Raw genomic sequence first — 23,053 nt, 5'->3', positions numbered from 1 at the left:
AGTAATATTTAAACAAAGAGGAGCAGGAAAATAATGTCCCTATTCTTCACTTGTCAGCGTGACTCATTTTTCCATAGTTTATTCTGGAGTTTTTTTTCTTTTTCTCTCCACCTCTCTGTTCTGTTATAAGGACAATCATGAACGTCCAATATCTTGACTGCTGACATGCAAAACATTTTGGAACTGTATTAACAGTGCAATAATGAAAAAATATATATATATTGTTTTTCAGTCAATTTTCCCTTTAAAGGTAGAACAGGGAAGCTTCTCAGACACCTATGTCAGTATTGTCCTTGTGGCATGTAGTATCGGCAATTCCCTACCCGGAACTAGAGGGACAGTTCGGTTAGATGAGGCTGTCAGAGGCATGATGGACCTCCATAATATCTGTGGAAATGAGACCATGAACAGGACATGTATGTGATTTATTAGAGAAAATATCATTCAAGTTGGTGACAAATCTACAGATAAAATCTACACAATGATCTGTGAAAAGCTAGGCATGAAATTGCTGTCTCTGGAATATCAGAGAAGAAAAAGGATCAGTACCTCTTCCAGTGCTCTTGGGGGCACCTCTGAGCTACGTAACTTCTACAGTATGTATTCTGTAACATTTTAGGCGCATTTCAAAATATACACAGAAACATGAGTGGCAAAGAATAACAAAACTTGCATTTAAAACGACAGGTAAGTCTTTAGAAGAGTGAGGGAGGGGTAATTTCATAATGTTGAGTGAGTCTCACTTGCAGTCTGTGGGAAAGGCACATGAAACACATATCACGTTCTCATCTCTGAAATGACAGACGCAGAGTTTTGTCCAACAACGTTTTCACACACATAATGTGCACTGTCCCTGTAAAAATAAAATAAACTCAAACTCAAACATACACACGCACATGATCGATAATGTATGTTGTATCAGTGTTGTTTCTCCATGTCCCTCTGATGAACTCTTCTGGTGTCTTGAGGCCACTCAGTGACACGTTTGTCCCCTCACTACTCTCTGGACACTTGGTACGACCTGGGAAAAACACACATGAAGACAATTAATGAAATGTCCATTTACAGTATCCAGGGTCAATTCATCTAAGGTCAGATAATCAAATTTAAAAAACATTAATTATTCTAACATCAATTCATCAAACAATGCAAAATAAAATGTTTTTACAGAACTCTACATGGCTGACAAACCAATCGAATACAGCCAAACAATGCTTTAAGCCATTTGTCAACAATAGGATCTAAGTCAGCAATCCATTCAGTGATTATGACTGACTTTAGATACTTCCTCTATTCAGTGATTTATCCATGTTCACAGAACGACAGATTTGTACCTTGTCAGCTCGGGGGTTTGAACTCACAACCTTCCAGTTACTAGTCCAACACTCTAACCACTAGGCTACCCTGCCGCCCCAGTAGCATTCAATACCAACACAGAATGATATCCCTAAACATTGCAACCCAGCTGGTCCACTTGGCTTTTTACGTTGTCCCTTTATAGTCAGTCACTTCACTGGAACACCTCCATTACAAATTCTGGTGCATGATTGGGCCTGTGTTCCATAATGAGGTCACAGCCACAAAAGCGTTACCACAGTTGTGTCAGTTGCAGTATGTGAAGCTGAAGGTAACGTGTGTGTGTGTGGTTGGGTGTATACACATTGATATGTGGCTAAAGAGGACTACTCACTTCCCTGTGCCCACATGACACCTAGGCATCGGGCATACTTTACCACCTGTGTGACAGAGAATGAGAGAGAGAGGAAGACAATAAGAGGGATAGAAAGAGCTGTTTTTATGATAACAGTGTGAATACGACAAAGAAAAGAGACACGGAGGGTAAATGTTTTCTACTCACAGCTAATGACCATAATACCCAGGATGAAGAGCGTTGCAGCCAAAGACAGACCAACAACACGGAGGAAGTAGTAGTCTGAGCACAGACACAGTGACACATAGATGAGTCTATTACCATGTGATTGTAACCCATGTTTGAAAGCATTGTGGTATTGATAAGTGGATTTTAGCTGCTTGGTTAATCATTGTATTTGTTAACTTTGGAAAAAATCAGATTCTCTTACCATAATTGAATGGTTCATCCCACTTTGCATCTGTGATCAAAGAAAAATACAATATCACTTAGTTTTTTTTTAAGACAGTACTTGCATTGTGTGTTTTTAGCGCATAATAGGTGTAGCCTATATTCCTGCAACAAAGAAAGAGGTGGGAACAACAACACAATGAGATGACAACAGAGCGATCTGGTCCAGTAGATGTGTTGTTGAAGCCACATCTCAACCCTTACGTAAGCCTGCACAGCACAGAGGGACACACTCAGAGACTTCTTATCTCTTACATCAGCCACAATGAAGCATTAATCTGAGGACAAGTGAGAGACAGCGAGCTGAGGTGCTCTGTTTCTGTTTCACAACTCCTCCAAGGGTTTTGTTTGGGAGATGGGGAATTATGATACTGTCAAATTTGCTGTGAGATAACAATAACAAAACTCAGAAAACCCCACCAGATATAAGGCAAAGGTAGGCTAGGAAATGCCTTTGTTACCCCAGGCAACAGGAGAAACGACGGCGGTATTTTCAGAGGTGTTTGGAGATGGTGTCACTATGGACAGAGAGAGAGAGCGAGAGATAAAAAAAAATAACATTTTCTCTGTCAGCATTTTGAGTCCTTATCTCTGTCATATGGACCTGTACATAATTACATCTCATTAAATTCCAGGTGCATTCCTTTTATGTTCCACTCCCTTTTTTATAGAATTTCTGCATATTTAAATGGCACGACTCTCATAGGAAATCGGGTCAGTCTAATTACACTTTTTAAAGCGTATCAGTGGTGTCCCTGTCAGGTGCTGTAAAATCCACTGTCTGTCTATCTTAACGAGAAAGGGGAATGTAACATTTGCTAATTACAGAGCTAATTCGATTTTAAATTGCATGCACCCTTGACGAGGAAGACAGAACTGGGTATGGGATTTTCTTGATAGCAAAGCATCCATTCACTATAGCTCTGTTGCAGTGTGTTTCAGGGACTACCAATAGGAGTGTTTGTTTTTCAGGGAACAGGTCATTCTTAAATGTCAAGGAGGGAATAAGAGGTTTGTTATTTACCTGTGGTGGTTAAGGACTTAGCCGTGGGTGTTGTTGACTTGTTTGTGTGAGCTGAGGAGAAAAGCAGAGAGGATGACTTGGTCTGTAGCAAGGCCACACAATTTGAACTAGAAATGTAATTTTATATGAAATTAAATTGTGTGACTTGCTTCAGCTCTTTAAAATGATTTGTGTGGTATTGGAAGAAGTTTGGAAGGTTTTCATTAAGTGAAGCAGTGAAATACAGTCAAAGTTAAATATATTAAAATATCAGGTCTGATTACTTTGATCGACTGCTATATCAATCCTATTACTGGAGTGTGGGGTGTCATGTAAAAATGCCCACAACGTGACATAGCTCACATTCAATGATTATTGTGAGCACATTTTTACACTTGTGATTGGCTGTGATTGTGACATCACAGCATAAAAAAGCTCACAGCTTGAGAATTCTCACTGGTCAATTGGATATCTGTGTTTTGTAGGTAGATAACGTCAGTGCCTGATTGAAATTGACACTAGAGTAATGACCACTTTTTAAATATATTATTGTTTGTTTTGCGCTTCTGTCTGGGCTGACTAGTTAGCTTGCATCAGTTAACTTTAGCAAATGGGTGGAATGGCGAGAGTTAGCTGTTTATGTGTTGGCATAGCGAGTGCTGCATTGCCTTTTTTCTGGAGCAATTTTGATTGGTAGAAGTTCTGATTTCAGATTAATACAGCAGAGAAATAGACTAATATTTCATAGCCTCTATGGTTTTGTCTAAGTTGTTGGGAAAGTAGCTGACTTGTGTCAAAAGCTACATTGTTAACAGTGCATAGAATGTTGGAAGTCCTGGGAATTTTCAACAATGGGAGCTTTAGAATGTTGAAAAAATCTTATTACAGTGGATAAAGTTGTTTTAGGAGGACAAAAAGTCAAATAGTTTAAAAAGTAAACGTTTTATCAAAAGGTTTTATGAAAGAAACTTAATCCAGATGGAATGGCATTGTCATGCCCTGACCGGGGTTCTCTATGGTGTTTTAGGGGGTTTTCGTGACTAGGGGGTTTTCTAGGTTTTATTTTCTATGTTGGTGTGGCCGGAGCCTTCCTCTGCGCCGGTGCTCATTCCAGGCACGGCGTCCAGTCCCCCTCTACGGCCGGAGCCTTCCTCTGAGCTGGTGCTCAGTCCAGGCACGGCGACCAGTCCTGCTCCATGGCCGGAGCCTTCCTCTGTGCCGGTGCCCAGTCCAGGCACGGTGTCAAGTCCCACTCCATGGCCGGAGCCTTCCTCTGCTCCGGTTCCCAGTCCGGGCACGGAGCTCAGCCTGGCATCATGGCCGGATCCGCAGTCTGAGCAGGTGCTACGTCCCGCATCGGAGCCGCCACCGACGCTAGTTGCCCACCCTAAACCTCCCCATCTAGGTTCAGGTGTTTTAGGTCGGGGTGTGACTAGGGAGTTTTCTAGGTTTTATTTTCTATGTTGGTGTGAGTATGGTTCCCAATTGGAGGCAGCTGATGATCGTTGCCTCTAATTGGGGATCATACTTGTTGTTTTGTTTTGTATTGTTTTGTTTTGTGCTATGTGCACTACGAACTACACATTAGTTTATTTATTTGTTGTTTGAAGTTTCACCTCAATAAATATGTGGAACTCTACTCATGCTGCGCTTTGGTCCACTCATTTAAACAACGGACGTGACAGGCATTTCTATTTTAAACTATGTAAGAGTAGTGGTGTTCCAGATAACTACAACAAGTCAGAAATAAGTGATACATCCTTTAAATTGTGGTATTAAATGTTTTCCTTAAGTAACTACATTCAGACTACTACACTTTTAGTCATAAGGAATTAGAAAAGTTGTAGCCTATTATTTAGCATCTTGTGGAAGAAGTTTAGAAGTTTGTTAGTGTTGATAAATTGAGGCTGGTATAGTAGAGGCAGTGACTGTTTTATAAATAGCTATAGTAGCCTTTAGTGTAGTAAGTTGCCCAGAAGTACTAGTAGCAGTACATTGTAGTAATAATTCTGAATGTTTTAGGTAGGTAGGCCATGGGTTAGCTATAGTAAGTGGGGTCACTATTGTAGTTTAGTTAATGAGTGTGGGGGTTGTTATAGTGGGTTGGGGTGAGCTGTGTGGCATAATCAGTCTTATGTGCTCCCCCAGTGCTATAATCTGATTGGTAGATAGTATGTGGAAAAGTTTAGTAATAGTCCCTCAGCCCATTAAAAGGTCAATTTAGTCCACCAACCCCAAAGGGAAACAAAAAGACTCAGTAAACAGTCAAATTAAGAGGTTTTGATGACCAATATGTCACACACTCTACATTTGTGTCCTACTTGCTGGGAAAATCGTCAACATTTCAGTTGTTCGTAAAAGTTGAGAAGAAAAGTAGTTGATTTGATTACTAAAACAGCTGTATCGTTTGATTGGTAGAAGATATTTCTGTTCTGATACCAGCTTTAAATAGGATAGAAGTAGACTAAGATTTCATACCCTCTAAGTTTTTGTCTAGCTTGTTGAGAAAGTGGTCAAAGTAGCTGATTTGGGTCAAAATCACATTGTTCACAGTGAATAGAACGTTAGAAGTCACAGCTTCAGAATGTGAGTTTTTAAAGAGTCACTGCCTTTAAAAATCCCATTGAAAATGGCCTGTGTGGTATCAATATGAGTCAGAAACAGTTAAAGGGTGTAAATAGGATAATTTTGGTCATGAAGTTCGTCTCGTCTACAACGGAGTTTGGAACATCTGTGCGTCACAATGGGTAAATGAAAGTTGTGTTTTGAGTTGATTTCCTTTTGCCCACCAACATGGGCTGAGCAGCTGCGGTGATTGCTCTCTATTCAATGTATTAGACAGTGAGACAGATCTGCCCAGCAGTTCTGACTTTGTTTACTTAAGACATGTCGCACATTTTTTACTTGAGAAATACTGCACCAAACACCTTAGTTAGATGTAAAACTGCGCAACTAAAACATCCTCTGCAAAGACTTAAAAGATATTTCATATTTCTTGAGTTATCTTAGATTTATTCTGGGGATTTTGAAGAAGGGAAACAGGCTTCTGCATCTATAGTGTCTCATGGGGGACAAAAATCATTAACCAAATGCAGAATCAGTCAGGAAACACACTGCTAAGACTGAAATATGTTTTTTCTAATGAGAAAAACACGTGGCAATCGACATGTTCAGTGGCTCTTTAACAATGGGAGCTTTAGAATGTAGAAGAAATCCCATTAAAGTGGGTGAGGTTTATTAGAAGCTTAATAGGTTAAAAAGTATAAATGGTTTCAATCACACTGGTCCTGACCGGCCTGCATGTTTTAAAGGTTAAATTGAAATGACAAACATCGGTGCTCTAGTTGCCATGGTTTACGGACATTGATTTCCTGGTGGAAAAAGATTTAAAAGCAGGTCCTATTAAGAGTGAAGTTCTTGTGATTAACGGTGAGTTGTGGCAGGTGGAAAGATACAGAGAAATATGAAGTAGCCCCATGTGACATCATCTAGAAATGAGAAAGAGGACTGTACCAGTTCTGGCTGGAGAGGGAGTCACTTCCACCGGTCGATTGGGCTGTGTGGTGGCAGGGCTCTGAGCAAGGGACCCTGTTGACAGAAAACTAATGACTTTTCAAGCATTACACAAACAAAGCAGTTGGGTGAAACGTAAACAACACAGTACAAGACAGTCGGAAGCACAAAACATGGCTTCCAAATAACTACAACAAGTTAGAAATAAGTGGTACATCCTTTAAATTGAGGCATTTAAATGTTAAATGCGTAGTAGTGAAACATAGTCAAACGTGCATATTTCATCATAAATAACTACAGTCAGACTACTACACTTAGTCATAAGGAATTAGAAAAGTTGTAGGCTGTTATTTTGCATCTAGTGGAAGAAGTTTCGAAGTTTGTTAGTGTTGATAAATTGAGGCTGGTATAGTAGAGGCAGTGACTGTCATGCAGGTGAAAGAGGACCCAAAAGCGACTTGGCGAAAACAGAGTCTTTAATCCAGTAAAGTAAATACAATCAAAAAAACACAACTTTCACTCGAAAAGACGAGGACAAACTGGAGACTCGATCTTGAACAGCAGGTGAACAGCAGGTTGCCTCGGGAAGGCACTTGAACCAAACAGACTCAGACACCTGCTCACCACGCAGCATCTGAGGAAAACACGACACGACAGGGCGATACACAAACACAGCACGGTGAATTCTAGACAAGGAACCGACAGGGCAGAAACGAATAACAAGGAGAGAAATAGGGACTCTAATCAGGGAAAAGGATCGGGAACAGGTGTGGGAAGACTAAATGATTGATTAGGGGAATAGGAACAGCTGGGAGCAGGAACGGAACGATAGAGAGAAGAGAGAGCGGGAGAGTGAGAGAGGGAGGGGGAGAGAGAGGGATAGAAAGAGGGAAAGAACCTAATAAGACCAGCAGAGGGAAACGAATAGAAGGAGAAGAACAGGGACAAGGCATGATAATCAATGACAAAACATGACAGTGACTGTTTTATAAATAGCTATAGTAACCTTTAGTGGGAGACTAGGTAGTAGTGAGTAACCCAGAAGTAGTAGTAGCAGTGCATTGCAGTAGTAATTCTGAATGTTTTAGGTAGGTAGGCCATGGGTTAGCTATAGTAAGTGGAGTCACTATTGTAGTTTGGTTAGTGAGTGTGGGAGTTGTTATAGTGGGTTAGTTTAGTGGGTTGGCGTGAGCTGTGTGGCATGATCAGTTTTATGTGCTCCCCAAGTGGTATAATCTGATTGGTAGAAGATAGTATGTGGAATAGAATAATCCCTCAGCCCATTAACAAGTCCCTTTATTCCACCAACCCCCAAAAGGAAACAAACAGACTTACAGTAAACAGTAACATTAAGAGGTTTTGATGACAAGGCAGTAGGTTTCGGTCCCTCTGGTCCCAGGTCCAGCTCTGCCTCACATCTGTACTCTACTTCACCCTCATATCTCTTGTGGGTGATGGTGATAGTGGAGGACATATTCACTAGTTCCTTTGTGGAGTCATTAAACGTTTGAGTCTCTATAGTTTCATTGCCTTTGTACCACCTCACAACCAGGTTCTGTAGAGGAGCGATGTTCTGGATGTCGCACTGCAGCTGGTACTCCTTCCCCTCCATCATTGGACCAGAGTGGCTCAGAGGAGAGATAGACACGCTGTCTGGAGTCACTAGAGACAAAATAGTTACACATAGTGAAATATAATTGCTTTTACTGATAAAACTCCCAAATGTCAGAAAAAGAAAAACAACTTACTGTAGAGAATGACAGGGAGAATCTCAGTACACTGACTTCCATTTTGTGACTTGATGTAGCATTTAGGTTCTATTGTCCAGTCCATGAGTCTTCTCACAGTCCAGGTGACAAGGTTTACATTTCCATGCAAACCCGTATCTCCGTACGTGGCCTCCCACCTCATCCCCTCGGGGTCTGTGGATGATGTGCAGTTGACTGAGACTGAGTCTCCATATCTCACCACTACTCTGGGAGGGTTGAGCTCAACAGGACAGGAGGCATGTGTAGGCGCACCTACAGTTCAGAGCATGACAGAGACCATAATCATATCATTTACTTTCTCAAGCAAACTTAGCCTAAACAAAAAATATATCCCAAGTATAGGCCTAGAATGCAGAACCAATAAAAAATAGGTTGCATTAATAATGGCCTTTTTCAGAAGGCAGTTTCTAGTCAGTAACCCTAAAGCCGCAAAATGCAACCTTTTGGGCGACCTGACCAAATTCACATGGATATGTGAGTTATACAGTGGAAAGAAAAAGTATGTGAACCCTTTGGAATTACCGGGATTTCTGCATAATTTGGTCATAAAATTTGATCTGATCTTCATCTAAGTCACAACAATAGACAAACACAGTGCGCTTAAACTAATGACACACAAATTATTGTATTTTTCTTGTCTATATTGAATATATCATTTAAACATTCACAGTGTAGGTTGGAAAAAGTATGCGAACCACTCGGCTAATGACTTCTCCAAAAGCTAATGGGAGTCAGGAGACAGCTAAAATGGAGTCCAATCAATGAGACGAGATTGGAGATGTTTGTTAGAGTTGCCCTGCCCTATAAAAAACATTCACAACATTTTTGTTTGCTATTCAGTAGAAGCATTGCCTGATGTGAACCATGCCTCGAACAAAAGAGATCTCAGAAGACCTAAGATTAAGAATTGTTGACTTGCATAAAGCTGGAAAGGGTTACAAAAGTATCTCTAAAAGCCTTGATGTTCATCAGTCCACAGTAAGACAAATTGTCTATGAATGGAGACAGTACAACTGGCCCAGTCAGAGTCCTGACCTTCTGGAGTGTCCCAGTCAAAGTCCTGACCTTCTGGAGTGTCCCAGTCAAAGTCCTGACCTTCTGGAGTGTCCCAGTCAAAGTCCTGACCTTCTGGAGTGGCCCAGTCAGAGTCCTGACCTCAACCCAATTGAGATGCTGTGGCATAACCTCAAGAGAGCAGTTTACACCAGACATCCCAAGAATATTGCTTAACTGAAACAGTTTTGTAATGAGGAATGGTCCAAAATTCCTCCTGACCGTTGTGCAGGTCTGATCCACAACTACAGAACACATTTGGTTGAGGTTATTGCTGCCAAAGGAGGGACAACCAGTTATTAAATCCAAGGGTTCACATACTTTTCCAATCCTCCACTGTGAATGTTTACACAGTGTGTTCAACAAAGACATGAAAACATACCTTTTTTTGGGAGTTATTAGTTTAAGCAGACTGTTTGTCTATTGTTGTGACTAAGATGAAGATCAGATCAAATGTTATGACCAATTTCTGCATAAATCCAGGTAATTCCAAAGGGTTCACATACTTTTTCTTTCCACTGTTGATATGTCATTCTTCATTGAAAGCAGGTCTAAGAAGTGATAGATCAGTTCCGTGTGAACGATTTCTATGGTTCCGGTTATCAAGTTCAGTTTTTGCTTTCAGCTTTGTACACCAGCTGCAAACAGCTGACAATACAACATTTGTGGCTGTGGAAAATCTATTTCACATCGGTTTAGATGGTAAAATAATTCTCTACACTATACAGTGCATTCAGGACATATTCATTCCTTTGACTTTTTCCACATTTTGTTACGTTACAGCCTTATTCTAAAGTGGATTTAACTGTTTTTTCCCCTCGTCAATCCACACACAATACCCCATAATGACAAAGCAAAAACAGTTTTTCTAAATGTTTGCGAATTTATGAAAATATACAACTGAAATATCACATTTACATAAGTATTCAGACCCTTTTCTCTGTACTTTGTAGACACACTTTGGCCGCGATTACAGCATAGAGTCTTCTTGGGTATGACACTACAAGCTTGGCACACATGTATTTGGGGAGTTTCTCCCATTCTTCTCTACAGATGCTCTCAAGCTCTGTCAGGTTGGATGGGGAGCGTTGCTGCACACCTATTTTCAGGTCTCTCCCGTTATGTTCAATCGGGTTCAAGACCAGGTTCTGGCTGGGCCACTGAAAGGCATTCACAGACTTGTCCCGAAGCCACTGTGTTATCTTGGCTGTGTGTTTAGGGTCGTTGTCCTGTTGGAAGGACCTTCGCCACAGTCTGAGGTCCTGAGCATTCTGGAGAAAGTTTTCATCAAGGATCTCTCTGTACTTTGCTCCGTTCATCTTTGTTTCGATCCTTACTTGTCCCAGCTAATGAAAAACAGCCCCACCGCATGATGCTGCCACCACCATGCTTCACCGTAGGGATGGTGCCAGGTTTCCTCCAGACGTGATGCTTGGCATTCAGGCCAAAGAGTTCAATCTTGGTTTCATCAGACCAGAGGATCTTATTTCTCATGGTCTGAGAGCCTTTCCATGCCTTTTGGCAAACTCCAAGCAGGCTGTCATGTGCTTTTTACAGAGGATTGGCTTCCGTCTGGCCACTCTACCATAAAGGCCTGATTGGTGTAGTGCTGCAGAGATGGTTGTCCTTTTGGAATGTTCTCCCATCCCCACAGAGGAACTCTGGAGCTCTGTCAGAGTGACCATCGGGTTCTTGGCCCCATTATGTCCAATCAATTGAATTTACCACAGATGGACTTCAATCAAGTTGTAGAAACATCTCATGGATGATCAATAGAAACAGGATGCACCTGAGCTCCATTTCGAGTCTCATAGCAAAGGGTCTGAATACTTATGTAATAAGGTATTTCTGTTTTTTATCTTTCATAAATTTGCTAAAATTTCTATAAACCTGTTTTTGCTTTGTCATTATGTGATATTGTGTGTAGATTGCTGAGTATTTTTTGTTTTAAAATAAGGCTGTAATGTAACAAAATGTGGAAAAAGTCCAGATGTATGAATAATTTCCGAAGGCACTGTACGCGTCGACTATTAGAATATAAACACATACAGTAGCCTACCTTTTTTAAACATTTTTTTTTACAATCAACTGAATTACTTACCAGAGGAGAAGGACGGGAAAACCAAGACTAAGAGATATTTGTGTAAACTGTTCAGAATTGTCTTCTGTGGGTGTAACTGAGTAGGCTGATACCCCATTTCATGATTACACAATCTCTAGACTAGACTGTACAGTGCAATATGAATGTTCAACACACACAATTAGCTGACTGGATAGGTGACTTGTCAAATAAACAAATTATTGTATTTTGTCAAATTTACAACAACATTCCAATCTTTGTTTTGCCTTATTTAGTCCAAATATGGCATGAATCCAGTATCTGTATCTGTTTGCATCAGTTTCAATGCAACTTTTATTTTGAAGGTGAACTGACGATTCTACTATTGTGGTCAATTGTTATTGTGGCTCAGTTCACATAGGTGCTTCAGTACGTGGGGTCGCTATTGTAGTTTGGTTAGTGTCAGTGGGGTTTCTTATAATGGGTTAGTTTACTGAGTTTGGGTGAGCTGTGTGGCATAATCAGTCTTATTTGCTCCCGCAGTGCTATGATTTCATTGGTCAAATATATTTGTTCTGATTTCAGATTTGAAAAACAAAGAACTAGAAGATTTCATACGCTAAATGTTTTTGTCCAAGTTGTTGGAAAAGCGGGCAAAAATGCAGTTCTTCTGAAAAGTTGGGAGAGAGTTGGCAATGTTGTTACTAAAACAGCTTTATCGTTTGACTGGTAGAATATATTCTATTCTGATTCAACATTTGAAAGGCAGAGAGGTAGACCAAGATTTCATACGCTCTATGTTTTTGTCTAACTTGGGAAAGTGGTCAAAGAGGTTGAGAGGAAAAGTACTTACTAAAACAGCTATATTGTTTGATTGTTAGAATATATTTCAGTTCTGATATCAGATTTGAATTGCAGAAAAGTAGATGAATATCAAATCAAATCAAATCGAATGTTATTGGTCACATACACATGGTTAGCAGATGTTAATGCTAGTGTAGCGAAATGCTTGTGCTTCTAGTTCCGGACCATGCAGTAACATCTAACAGATAATCTAACAATTTCACAACAAGGAATGATTAAGAATATGTACATATAGATATATGAATGAGCGTTTGCCGAACGGCATAGGCTAGATTCAGTAGATGTTATAGCGTACAGTATATACACATGAGATGAGTAATGTAGGGTATGTACACATTATATAAAGTGCCATTGTATAAAGTGTCTAGTGATACATTTATTACATCCAATTTGTTATTATTAAAGTGGCTAGAGATTTGAGTCAGTATGTTGGCAGCAGCCACTCAATGTTAGTGATGGCTGTTTAACAGTCTGATGGCCTTGAGATAGAACCTGTTTTTCAGTCTCTCGGTCCCAGCTTTGATGCACCTGTACTGGCCTTGCCTTCTGGATGATAGCAGGGTGAACAGGCAGTGGCTCGGGTGGTTGTTGTCCTTGATAATCTTTTTGGCCTTCCTGTGACATCGGGTGGTGTATGTGTCCTGGAGGGCAGGTAGTTTGCCCCCGGTGATGCGTTGTGTAGACCTCAATACCCTCTGGAGAGCCTTACGCTTGTGGGCGGAGCAGTTGCCGTACCAGGCGGTGATACAGTCCGACAGGATGCTCTCAATAGTGCATCTGTAAAAGTTTAAGTGTTGAAGAGGCGCTGTTGCGACTTCTTCACCACGCTGTCTGTGTGGGTGGACCATTTCAGTTTGTCCGTGATGTGTACGGTGAGGAACTTAAAACTTTCCACCTTCTCCACTACTGTCCCGTCAATGTGGATAGGGGATGCTCCCTCTGCTGTTTCCTGAAGTCTACAATCATCTCCTTTGTTTTGTTGATGTTGAGTGTGAGGTTATTTTCATAACACCACACTCCAAGTGCCCTCACCTCCTCCCTGTAGGCCGTCTCATTGTTGTTGGTAATCAAACCTACCACTGTAGTGTCGTCTGCAAATTTGATGATTGAGTTGGAGGCGTGCATGGCCACGTAGTCATTGTTGAACAGGGAGTACAGGAGAGGGCTGAGAACGCACCCTTTTGGGGCCCCGGTGTTGACGATCAGCGGGGTGGAGATGTTGTTTCCTACTCTCACCACCTGGGGGCGTCCCATCAGAAAATCCAGGACCCAGTTGCATAGGGCGGGGTCGAGACCCAGGGCATCAAGCTTAATGATGAGCTTGGAGGATATTATGGTGTTAAATCCTGAGCTTTAGTCGATGAACAGCATTCTTACATAGGTATTCCTCTTGTCCAGATGGGTTAGGGCAGTGGGCAGTGTGCAGTGTGATTGCGTCGTCTCTGGACCTATTGGGGCGGTAAGCAAATTGGAGTGGGCCTAGGATGTCAGGTAGGGTGGAGGTGATATGATCCTTGACTCGTCTCTCAAAGCACTTCATGATGACGGAAGTGAGTGCTTCGGGGCGATAGTCGTTTAGCTCAGTTATCTTAGCTTTCTTGGGAACAGGAACAATGGGGGCCTTCTTGAAGCATGTGGGAACAGCAGACTGGGATAGGGATTGATTGAATATGTCCATAAACACACCAGCCAGCTGGTCTGCACATGCTCTGGGGACACAGCTAAGGATGTCGTCTGGGCCTGCAGCCTTGCGAGGGTTAACACATTTAAATGTTTTACTCACATTGTCTGCGGTGAAGGAGAGCCCGCAGATTTTGGTAGCGGGCCATGTCGGCGGCACTGTATTGTCCTCAAAGCGAGCAAAAATGTGTTGAGCAAGACATCGGGGTCCGCGATGGGGCTGGTTTTCATTTTCTAGTCCGTGATTGACTTGATTGCCTTGTGGAGGGAAAAGCTACACTGTTGATATTTGGTCATGTTTCCGGTCACCTTGCCCTGATTAAAAGCAGTGGTTCACTCTTTCAGTCTTGCGCGAATGCTGCCATCAATCCACGGTTTCTGGTTGGGGAAGGTTTTAATATTCGCCGTGGGTACAACATCCCCGATGCGCTTGCTAATAAACTCGCTCACCGAATCAATGTATACAACAATGTTGTTGTTTAAAGCTATCCGGAACATATCCCAGTCCACGTGATCGAAGCAATCTTGAAGCGTGGAATCAGATTGGTCAGACCAGCGTTGGACAGACCTGAGTATGGGCGTTGTTATGATCACACCACAACTCGTTAATCATAAGGCATACACCCCCACCCGTCTTCTTACCAAAGAGATGTTTGTTTCTGTTGGCGCGATGCGTGAAGAAACCAGGTGGCTGTACCGACTCTGATAACGTAGTGAGCCATGGTTCCGTGAAACAGAGAATGTTACAATCTCTGATGTCTCTCTGGAAGGCAACTCTTGCTCGGATTTCGTCTACCTTGTTGTCAAGAGACTGGACATTGGCAAGTAGTATACTTGGGAGTGGTGGTTGATGTGCCTGTCTACGGAGCCTGGCCAGAAGACCTCGCCGTCTGCCCCTTCTGCGGCGTAGTTGTTTTGGGTCGCCTGCTGGGATCCGATCCATTGTCCTGGGTGCTGGACCAAACAGAGGATCCGCTTCGGGAAAGTCGTATTCCTGGTCATAATGTTGGTAAGTTGACGTTGCTCTAATATCCAATAGTTCCTCCCGGCTGTATGTAATAAGACTTAAGAAATAATACATAAAAAAACAAAATACTGCATATTTTCCTAAGAACGCGAAGCGAGGCGGCCATCTCTGTTGGCGCCGGAAGTCAATACAGTGGGGAGAACAAGTATTTGATACACTGATTTTGCAGGTTTTCCTACTTACAAAGCATGTAGAGGTCTGTAATTTTTATGTACACTTCAACTGTGAGAGACTTATGTCATGCAATAAAATGCTAATTAATTACTTAAAAATCATACAATGTGATTTTCTGGATTTTTGTTTTAGATTCCGTTTATCACAGTTGAAGTGTACCTATGATTTAAAAGAAAATCCAGACCTCTACATGCTTTGTAAGTAGGAAAACCTACAAAATTGGCAGTGTATCAAATACTTGTTCTCCCCACTGTACGTCATACCATCTATGTTTGTGTCATATTTGCTGGGAAAGTGGTCAAAATGTCAGTTGATTGTAAAAGTTGAGAGGAAAAGTAAGTTGATTTGATAACTAAAACAGCTATATAGTTTGATTGGTAGAAGATATTTTACATTTTTGTCCAGCTTGTTGGAAAAGTGGTCAAAGTAGCTGATTTGTTTACAGTGAATAGAATGTTGAAAGTCAGCTTCAGAAGGGGAGTTTTTAAAGTCACTGCCTTTAAAAATCCCTTTGAAAATGGCCTTTATGGTATCAATATGAGTCAGAAAGAGTTATTATAGTGTGAAATTGACTACAAAGTGTAAATAGGATCATTTTGGTCATAAAGTTAGTCTCGTCTATGACAGAGTTTGAAACCTCCGTGCGTCACAACGGGTAAATGAAAGGTGGGTTTTGAGTTGATGATTTTTCCCACTAACATAGGCTGAGCAGCTGCGGTGATTGCTCTCTATTCAATGTATTAGACAGTGAGACAGATCTGCCCAGCAGTTCTGACTTTGTTTACTAAAGACATGTCGCACATTTTTTTACTTGGGAAATACTGCACCAAACACCTTAGTTAGATGTAAAACTGCGCAACTAAAACATCCTCGGCAAAAAAGTAGTTATCTTAAATTCAATCAATAGGCTTCCTCGTCAGTAGTGTCTCATGGGGGGAAAAAATCATTAACCAAACGCGGAATCAGTGAGGAACACACTACTAAGACTGAAATATTGTTTTTCAAATGAGCAACATAAAAACATGTGCCAATCGACATGTTCAGTGGCTCTTTAACAATGGGAGCTTTAGAATGTAGAAGAAATCCCATTAAAGTGGGTGAGGTTTATTAGAAGCTTAATAGGTTAAAAAGTATAAATGGTTTCAATCACACTGGTCCTGACCGGCCTGCATGTTTTAAAGGTTGAATTTCTATCTTAAACGGTGTAAGAGGAGTAGTGTTCCAAATAATAAGTACGATTTCTTCTGTCGCAAGTTCCATTAATGAAATAGTCCGAAATAAGTGAAACATTATTTAAAGTGTGACTTCTTTCGCAACTCACAGTAATTCCTCAAATTAATTCCAGCTACTGAACCAAAGCCAGTTAGGAGGGGGACAAAGTAATTACAAACATTGGTGCTCTAGCTGCCATGGTTTACGGACATTGATTTCCATTCATCCTGCTGGTGAAAAAGATTTAAAAGAAGGTCCTATTAAGAGTGAAGTTCTTGAGTTAAGCTACAGAGAAATATGAAATAGCCCCATGTGACATCATCTAGAAAAGACAAAGGGGACTGTACCAGTTCTGGCTGGAGAGGGAGCTGCAGTAACATTTGCCACCACAGTCATTTTGGGGTGTGTGGTGGCAGGGCTCTGAGCAAGGGACCCTGTTGACAGAAAACAAATGACTTTTCAAGCATTACACAAACAAGACAGTTGGGTGAAAGCTAAACAACACATTACAAGACAGTCGGAAGCACAAAACATGGCTTCTGCTGAAATGATTCTCCACAACAATTGAGTAATGTATTCCTAGCAGCAGCCAGGGTTGATAATGTGTCCACACACAGCCAGTGGGAGGGAGGGACAAAGGGAGGGAGTTACTCAGCTAACAACAATCGTTCCCACAACTTTAGAGAACATTCCCTTAAGAGTGACATAAGGCCATTAAGTAATGTTTTCATAGGACTGTTCTGGAGATTTGGAAGGAATGTTTCCAAGAGACCATTCCCTTAATATCAAATAGAACTTACCCAGAACGGGGTTACCATGTTCTCAGAATTTAAAATATCAACGTTCTAGACACATTTCATGGTAACGTTGCAAGAACATTCATGTGTCCAATTTTCTATGTTATGAGAATTTTCCATCAACGTCCCACCAAACATACACAGAACATGGTTGCATGTTCTCAGAACATAATATATTAATGTTCTAGACACGTTTCACTTGAACGTTGCTGGAACATTTCTGTGTATCTGTTGTCAGGATGTTGCCTGATGGTCCCTAAGAAGTGTTCTCCCCCCCAAAAAAGTGTAATTACACATCATCGCCTTGTTACTGTTCCCGAGCCAATCAAGGCCCTGAATGGTGAACCAATGATAACTCTTTGTCTGCTGTGAACATTAGGGATACTCGCATACACAGTGCTTTTAGCATAGTGTTTTTAACGTACACGTTTTGCACACTTTAAAATAGATGATTACATTGTGAATGTGCATTTACACAATAATTATTCAACATGTCTTTACCTGGGATTTGAATTTTGGAATGTCTTAGTTCACTGTACTGTGATCTCAGTGATTTGATTGACTTATTTCAGAATTTTAAGAGCTTTCTGTATAGTTTTCATATTGTTTTTGGGGCATGTTAAGCTGTTTTAATGATACTCCTGAATTACTATAATCAATGAAATATTTTTTTTCTTGAGTGTACTTTTAACATAGCTGAGATTTACTACAAAGTGCACTCTACCTATTGCTTACACCTATTGAGTTGTTTAATCTACATAAGTGCCAAAGGAGGAGGGGTTAGTGTTTCTTCTGGACAGGGCCTAAACTATACTGGACTAATAACCACATTCCCTAGGGCAGGGACGGGTAACGTTTATGCCCGCGGATCAATTTAAAAGTAAATGATAGGAACTCAGTTGGGGTCTCAACTTACTATTGAGAGTTAAAATAGTAGAATACACAAGGTGCAATTTCAAAATGTGGTTGTGCATCAGCAGTTTTTCTCTCGTTATGTCAGTCACTGACAGTCACTCAATTAGCCTATGTCAGCATAATTTTTTATTTATTGGTAAGTCTCCCGGCCAGCTATCTAAACGTGTAGTAATCATTGTTGAATTACTGACCGGGGGGGCCTCATTGATTTTGTTAGTCCACTCTCACGCAAATTCACTACATGACCATAAGTATGTGGACACCTGCTTGTCGAATATATTATTCCAAAATCATGGGCATTAATATGGAGTTGGTCCCCACTTTGCTGCTATAACAGCCTCCCTTCTTCTGGGAAGGCATTCCACTAGATGTTGGAATATTGCTGAGGGGACTTGCTTCCATTCAGTCAGAGTATTAGTGAGGTTGGGCACTGATGTTGGGCGATTAGGCCTGGCTCTGCGTTCAAATTCATCCCTAAAGTGTTCGATGGAGTTGAGGTCAGGGCTTTGTGCGGGCCAGTCAGGTTCTCCCACACCAATCTCGACAAACCATTTCTGTATGGACCTTGAGGGTATTTTCATGCTTTAACAGGAAAGGGCCTTCCCCAAACTGTTGCCACAAAGTTGCAAGCACAGAATCTAGAATGTCAATGTATGCTGTAGCATTAAGATTTCCCTTCAGTGGAACTAACGGGCCTAGCCTGAACCATGAAAGATAGACCATTATTTCTCCTCCACCAAACTTTACAGTTGCCACTATAAATTGGGGCAGGTTGTGTTTTCCTGGCATCCCACAAACCCAGATTCGTCTGTCGGAAAGTCAGATGATAAAGCGTAATTCATCACTCAAACGAAAGTGTTTCCACTTCTCCAGATGGCGGCGAGCTTTACACCACTCCAGCCGACTGCTTGGCGTTGCGCATGGTGATCTTAGGCTTGTGTGCGGCTGCTTAAAGGAACATTAAGGTAACATTACGTTCTCTCTCCCTAGAATTGTTAGCTGGGTCAATAGAGTGCTGTGAATGTATTCAAAGTCTGTGATAATACTAGTCTTGTGAGTGGGCAGTGCAGCATGGTTATGAAGGGGCTGCTCTGACCAACACAGAGGTAGATTGTACTGGCCCTGAGAGACGTGAGAAGCAGCCCTTTGTACACACTCCACTCCCCATCAATACCTTCCAATTAACCACTCCATGATGAATCGCTACAAGCCCACTATGGGCCCACTGGGTTCCCACAAGCAAATGTGATTAGAACTGAATCAATTTCCTAACAGGGAAATCAGTTCTGTTGCTGAATCCCTATGAGGTAATTTTAGATATTTACAGTGTGGCTCAGAGGAGGAGAGATGTCACTGAAAAAACAGATATATTCGTTGGACTGACTCAGGACTGTTTGGACCCTAGGGGTCTGTGGAGGTACAGCAGGTGAGCCGCAAAAATATATGTAAAAAAAATGTATATATTTTTATGAATGTCTCTAGCAACAACAGACTAAACACATGGTGTGCTACATGCCTACAGTAGAAAACAGGGGAATATCTTATTTTTAAATGATGTCTGTTTTTCTCAACTCCTAATATTGAGCTAATTACACTCATTGGAGTATCTGACATAGGCTTTGAAAAAGCTCCCGAGACTACCAGTCGCGGCAAACGATGTTAGCTGCTGCAAGCCTTTTTGACTTGGTCATACATTTTTTCCAACACATTGCTAACCTTTAACCAGCGTAGCGGCTGCTATTAACCAACATGTATGTGGAGAAAGAGTGGCACATCTATTGTATAATTATCAAATAAAGTCCCAATCAAATCAAATCTAATTGTATTAGTCACATGCGCCGAATACAACAGGTGTAGACCTTACAATGAAAGGCTTACATACAAGCCCCTAAGCAACAATGCAGTTTAAAAAATCTTAATAAGAATAAGAAATAAAAGTAACAAGTAATTAAAGAGCATCAGTAAAATAACAATAGCGAGACTATATACAGGGGGTATCGGTACAGAGTCAATTTGCACGGGCACTGGTTAGTCGAGGTAATCACAATTATCTTAATACATTCATTTTAGGAGAATGAATACATAGAGAGGGTGAAGTAGGGAGGAGAAGCTTCATTTCCAAAAGTTCAAGGTGGTCAAAATCATTCGTTTTTGAGACAGGGGTGTCACCAAGGCTGTGTTGTGTTCATTAGGTATGCCGTAGCTCATTTTGAAAGATGCATTATGACGCAACAAAAGCTCAAAACATTTTTCAGCAAAAGTGACAACTGTGGCCATTTGCATTACATAGTTACCCAAATGTCTATAATCATCGCAGACCTAGTTTGGAGTTACCTTTCTAACTAATAGGCTATGTTCGAGTTGACACTTTTTCCAGTTATGATGTGTGGAGGTCAAAATAATGAAAACCTATCTACCAAATCGATTCGTGTTGAAATGTTGGTTACTTGTCCTTGTCATTAACATGTTCTGCTAACATATGTGGGGTCACCGTTTGGCCTGGACGGAGGTCCCTGGGCAAGGAAAGGTTGAAGACCCTGTTTTAGTTTCAGATGAGAAAGGGAGAGAGTGTGTATACAGTATGTTCATATGAGAACAGTGTGCTTGACCGTGGGTGCATGCATGCGTGCGTATATGTGTGAGAAAGAAAGAAATCGTTATTTTTCATGGCTTACCTGGTAGTGTGAGAAACAGACATACTGCCATCCAGCTCAGCTGAATCTGAAAGATGTGAGAGAGATGTGAGTGAGAGATTGATTGTGGTACAGAGTCTCAGCAGGGTCTGTAATTAATACAGCATTAAGCTGACTACTACTTCAGCTGGAAATCTGCAAGATAAGCAAAGGCCCTTAAGCAGCACAGGTGACACTGCAATGAATACAGATCACTTAGAGGCAGCCACACAGGCACATCTGTTATACCCACCATAGATTACAACAGACACATGACAACCACACATCTATCAACCTTCATTAACGCCCTGCTTGTTTGTGTGCTCCCGCTGCACTTAAACACACTCACACTCTGCCCATTATAGGGCAGAGTAACAGGTTTCAGAACCAGCTCCTATCGTTACAGTAGCTGTAAGGGTTTTCTAATGGTACTCTACACAACGAGACAGACACTAAGAGCTACTGTGTGGAACAAGGGATGTGTTCATGTAGGCCCGTGACTAATGTCAGTGTAAAGAGGAAGTAGCCGTGTTACTGGTTTTACGTCAAGTACTGAGGCTACATGTCTTTTGAAATACAGGAAATTGTACACATGGCGGTTGTTTCTACCACTTCCCTCCCCCACACCTAAGTGCAGTCAAGAACATTTTTTTCACGCAATGAAGATGGCTGACAATCTCAAACGAAATGTATAATACGATATAGAAACTAGATGAGAGCACTCGCATTTTCTAATCCATGGAATTATAATTATGCCCTGTTTACACTTTTCCAACTGAATGCCCTGATCTCTGTATACTTACACATATCATCACCTAGCACACGTCACATGGCCCTGATTTAGCTGAATTGGAAGGTTGAGGTCATGTGTTGAGATGAGATAGAGTCCATGGCTATAACGGGAATCCTCCCACATGCTCCTCATTGTGTTGCTACCGCTGCTCCCTCAGCCATCACACTGTAAATCATATCTCGGGACTCCTTAGTGTCGCCAATTAAAAATCTAGTTGCGGAATGAGGATCTGTCATAACAACAACACTTACAGCAATCAGGTGCCACTCAGAGCTTCCTCTGACATACACAACTACTGTACAGGGTCATAATAGCTTTTTGTAATCACTCTTCGTCTGCACCATATGGTAATCGTACACAAAATAACACAGGCAAACAAGTAAACACATTCATTCTGAGGAGAATTGCAATCACACTGACAAACTTTTAGTTCTGACAAAAAGCAGTAGTGTATACAGAAAATAACATCATCCGTAAACCAACGAGGAACCCAATGATTATTTGTTCTAGAGGGATGGAGAGCAGAGAGCGAGGTGGATGAAGGCAAGGAAGGAGGGAGGGAGTGACAGCCAGAGGAGTGTTTTGGTGTTGTATCAGTACCTAGCTGAGATGCCTGCCCTGACTTATTCTGATGGCAGCATGTCCTGAGGGCAGGGGAAGCGGTGACAGGTAAGTGTCAGTGGGCATCATGAGGCTTGACAGCTCAGATTAGTGGGTCTCGCCAGTCCTAATTTCACTCTAAAGCCTCTGAAGCATATGTCAAGGCAAGGGCCTGTTCTTCTGGGGCTGTCCCAGCCTCCCTTCCAGACTCTCTCTCACTCCACTAACCCCATGCCTGGCCGCCTCTCACTCACTCACTCACTCACTCACTCACTCACTCACTCACTCACTCACTCACCATTGTCTGTGTTATCTTTCTGTGTATCTAGGCTGTTTGACCGTCCGTCTGTCAATCTCGAACATCCGCCACACGTTCTCTCTCTCTCTCTCTCTCTCTCTCTCTCTCTCTCTCTCTCTCTCTCTCTCTCTCTCTCTCTCTCTCTCTCTCTCTCTCTCTCTCTCTCTCTCTCTCTCTCTCTCTCTCTCTCTCTCTCTCTCTCTCTTCACATATCATACTCTCTCCCTCTCTCATGAGTACCAATGTCCCTCCCTTTCTCCTCTCCTCTTTGAGTCCCAAATGAAGGTCATTCAGCTCACCTTGGTGTCCATCCTGAGTTGTCGCTTAGTTCCAGAGCTCGTTCCAGTGCAGCATCCACAGTCCCTTTCCTCTGTGTGTCAGTCAGGAACCATTAAGAACCGTTAGTCGACCACACCCTGCTCATGACTTCCTCGTTCCATCCCTTGCTCACGACACTTTTTTTTCTCTCACCCACTCTTTCTGTTTGCTGGCTCTCACACGTGGGCCTCCCCACTTTCTTTTT

General features: G+C 41.7%; 1 protein-coding gene across 3 annotated transcripts; it reads right to left on the bottom strand.

Moving 5' to 3' along the window:
- Positions 1-410: 410 nt before the first annotated feature.
- LOC124006213 (intercellular adhesion molecule 1-like) lies at positions 411-23,053 on the bottom strand. 3 transcript variants are annotated; one of them, XM_046316061.1, is made up of 12 exons: positions 22,830-23,053; positions 20,843-20,888; positions 16,803-16,889; positions 8,366-8,638; positions 7,953-8,279; positions 6,618-6,692; positions 3,126-3,176; positions 2,563-2,619; positions 2,082-2,111; positions 1,859-1,933; positions 1,691-1,736; positions 411-1,021 (listed from the first exon to the last, which is right to left on the bottom strand). In XM_046316061.1, exons 1-12 carry the CDS (start codon positions 22,839-22,841, stop codon positions 997-999), a joined length of 1,104 nt encoding a protein of 367 aa, XP_046172017.1. In that variant the 5' UTR covers positions 22,842-23,053; the 3' UTR covers positions 411-996. The 3 variants fall into 3 exon arrangements, with proteins under 3 accessions (XP_046172017.1, XP_046172018.1, XP_046172019.1); XM_046316062.1 differs by lacking the exon at positions 6,618-6,692 and having other exon boundaries at positions 22,830-23,047; XM_046316063.1 differs by lacking the exons at positions 2,563-2,619; positions 6,618-6,692 and having other exon boundaries at positions 22,830-23,051.

This window comes from Oncorhynchus gorbuscha, linkage group LG19, assembly GCF_021184085.1.
Source record: "Oncorhynchus gorbuscha isolate QuinsamMale2020 ecotype Even-year linkage group LG19, OgorEven_v1.0, whole genome shotgun sequence".
NCBI lineage: Eukaryota > Metazoa > Chordata > Actinopteri > Salmoniformes > Salmonidae > Oncorhynchus > Oncorhynchus gorbuscha.
Note: the sequence above shows the minus strand (reverse complement) of the source record. Positions and strands in the feature narration are given on the sequence as shown.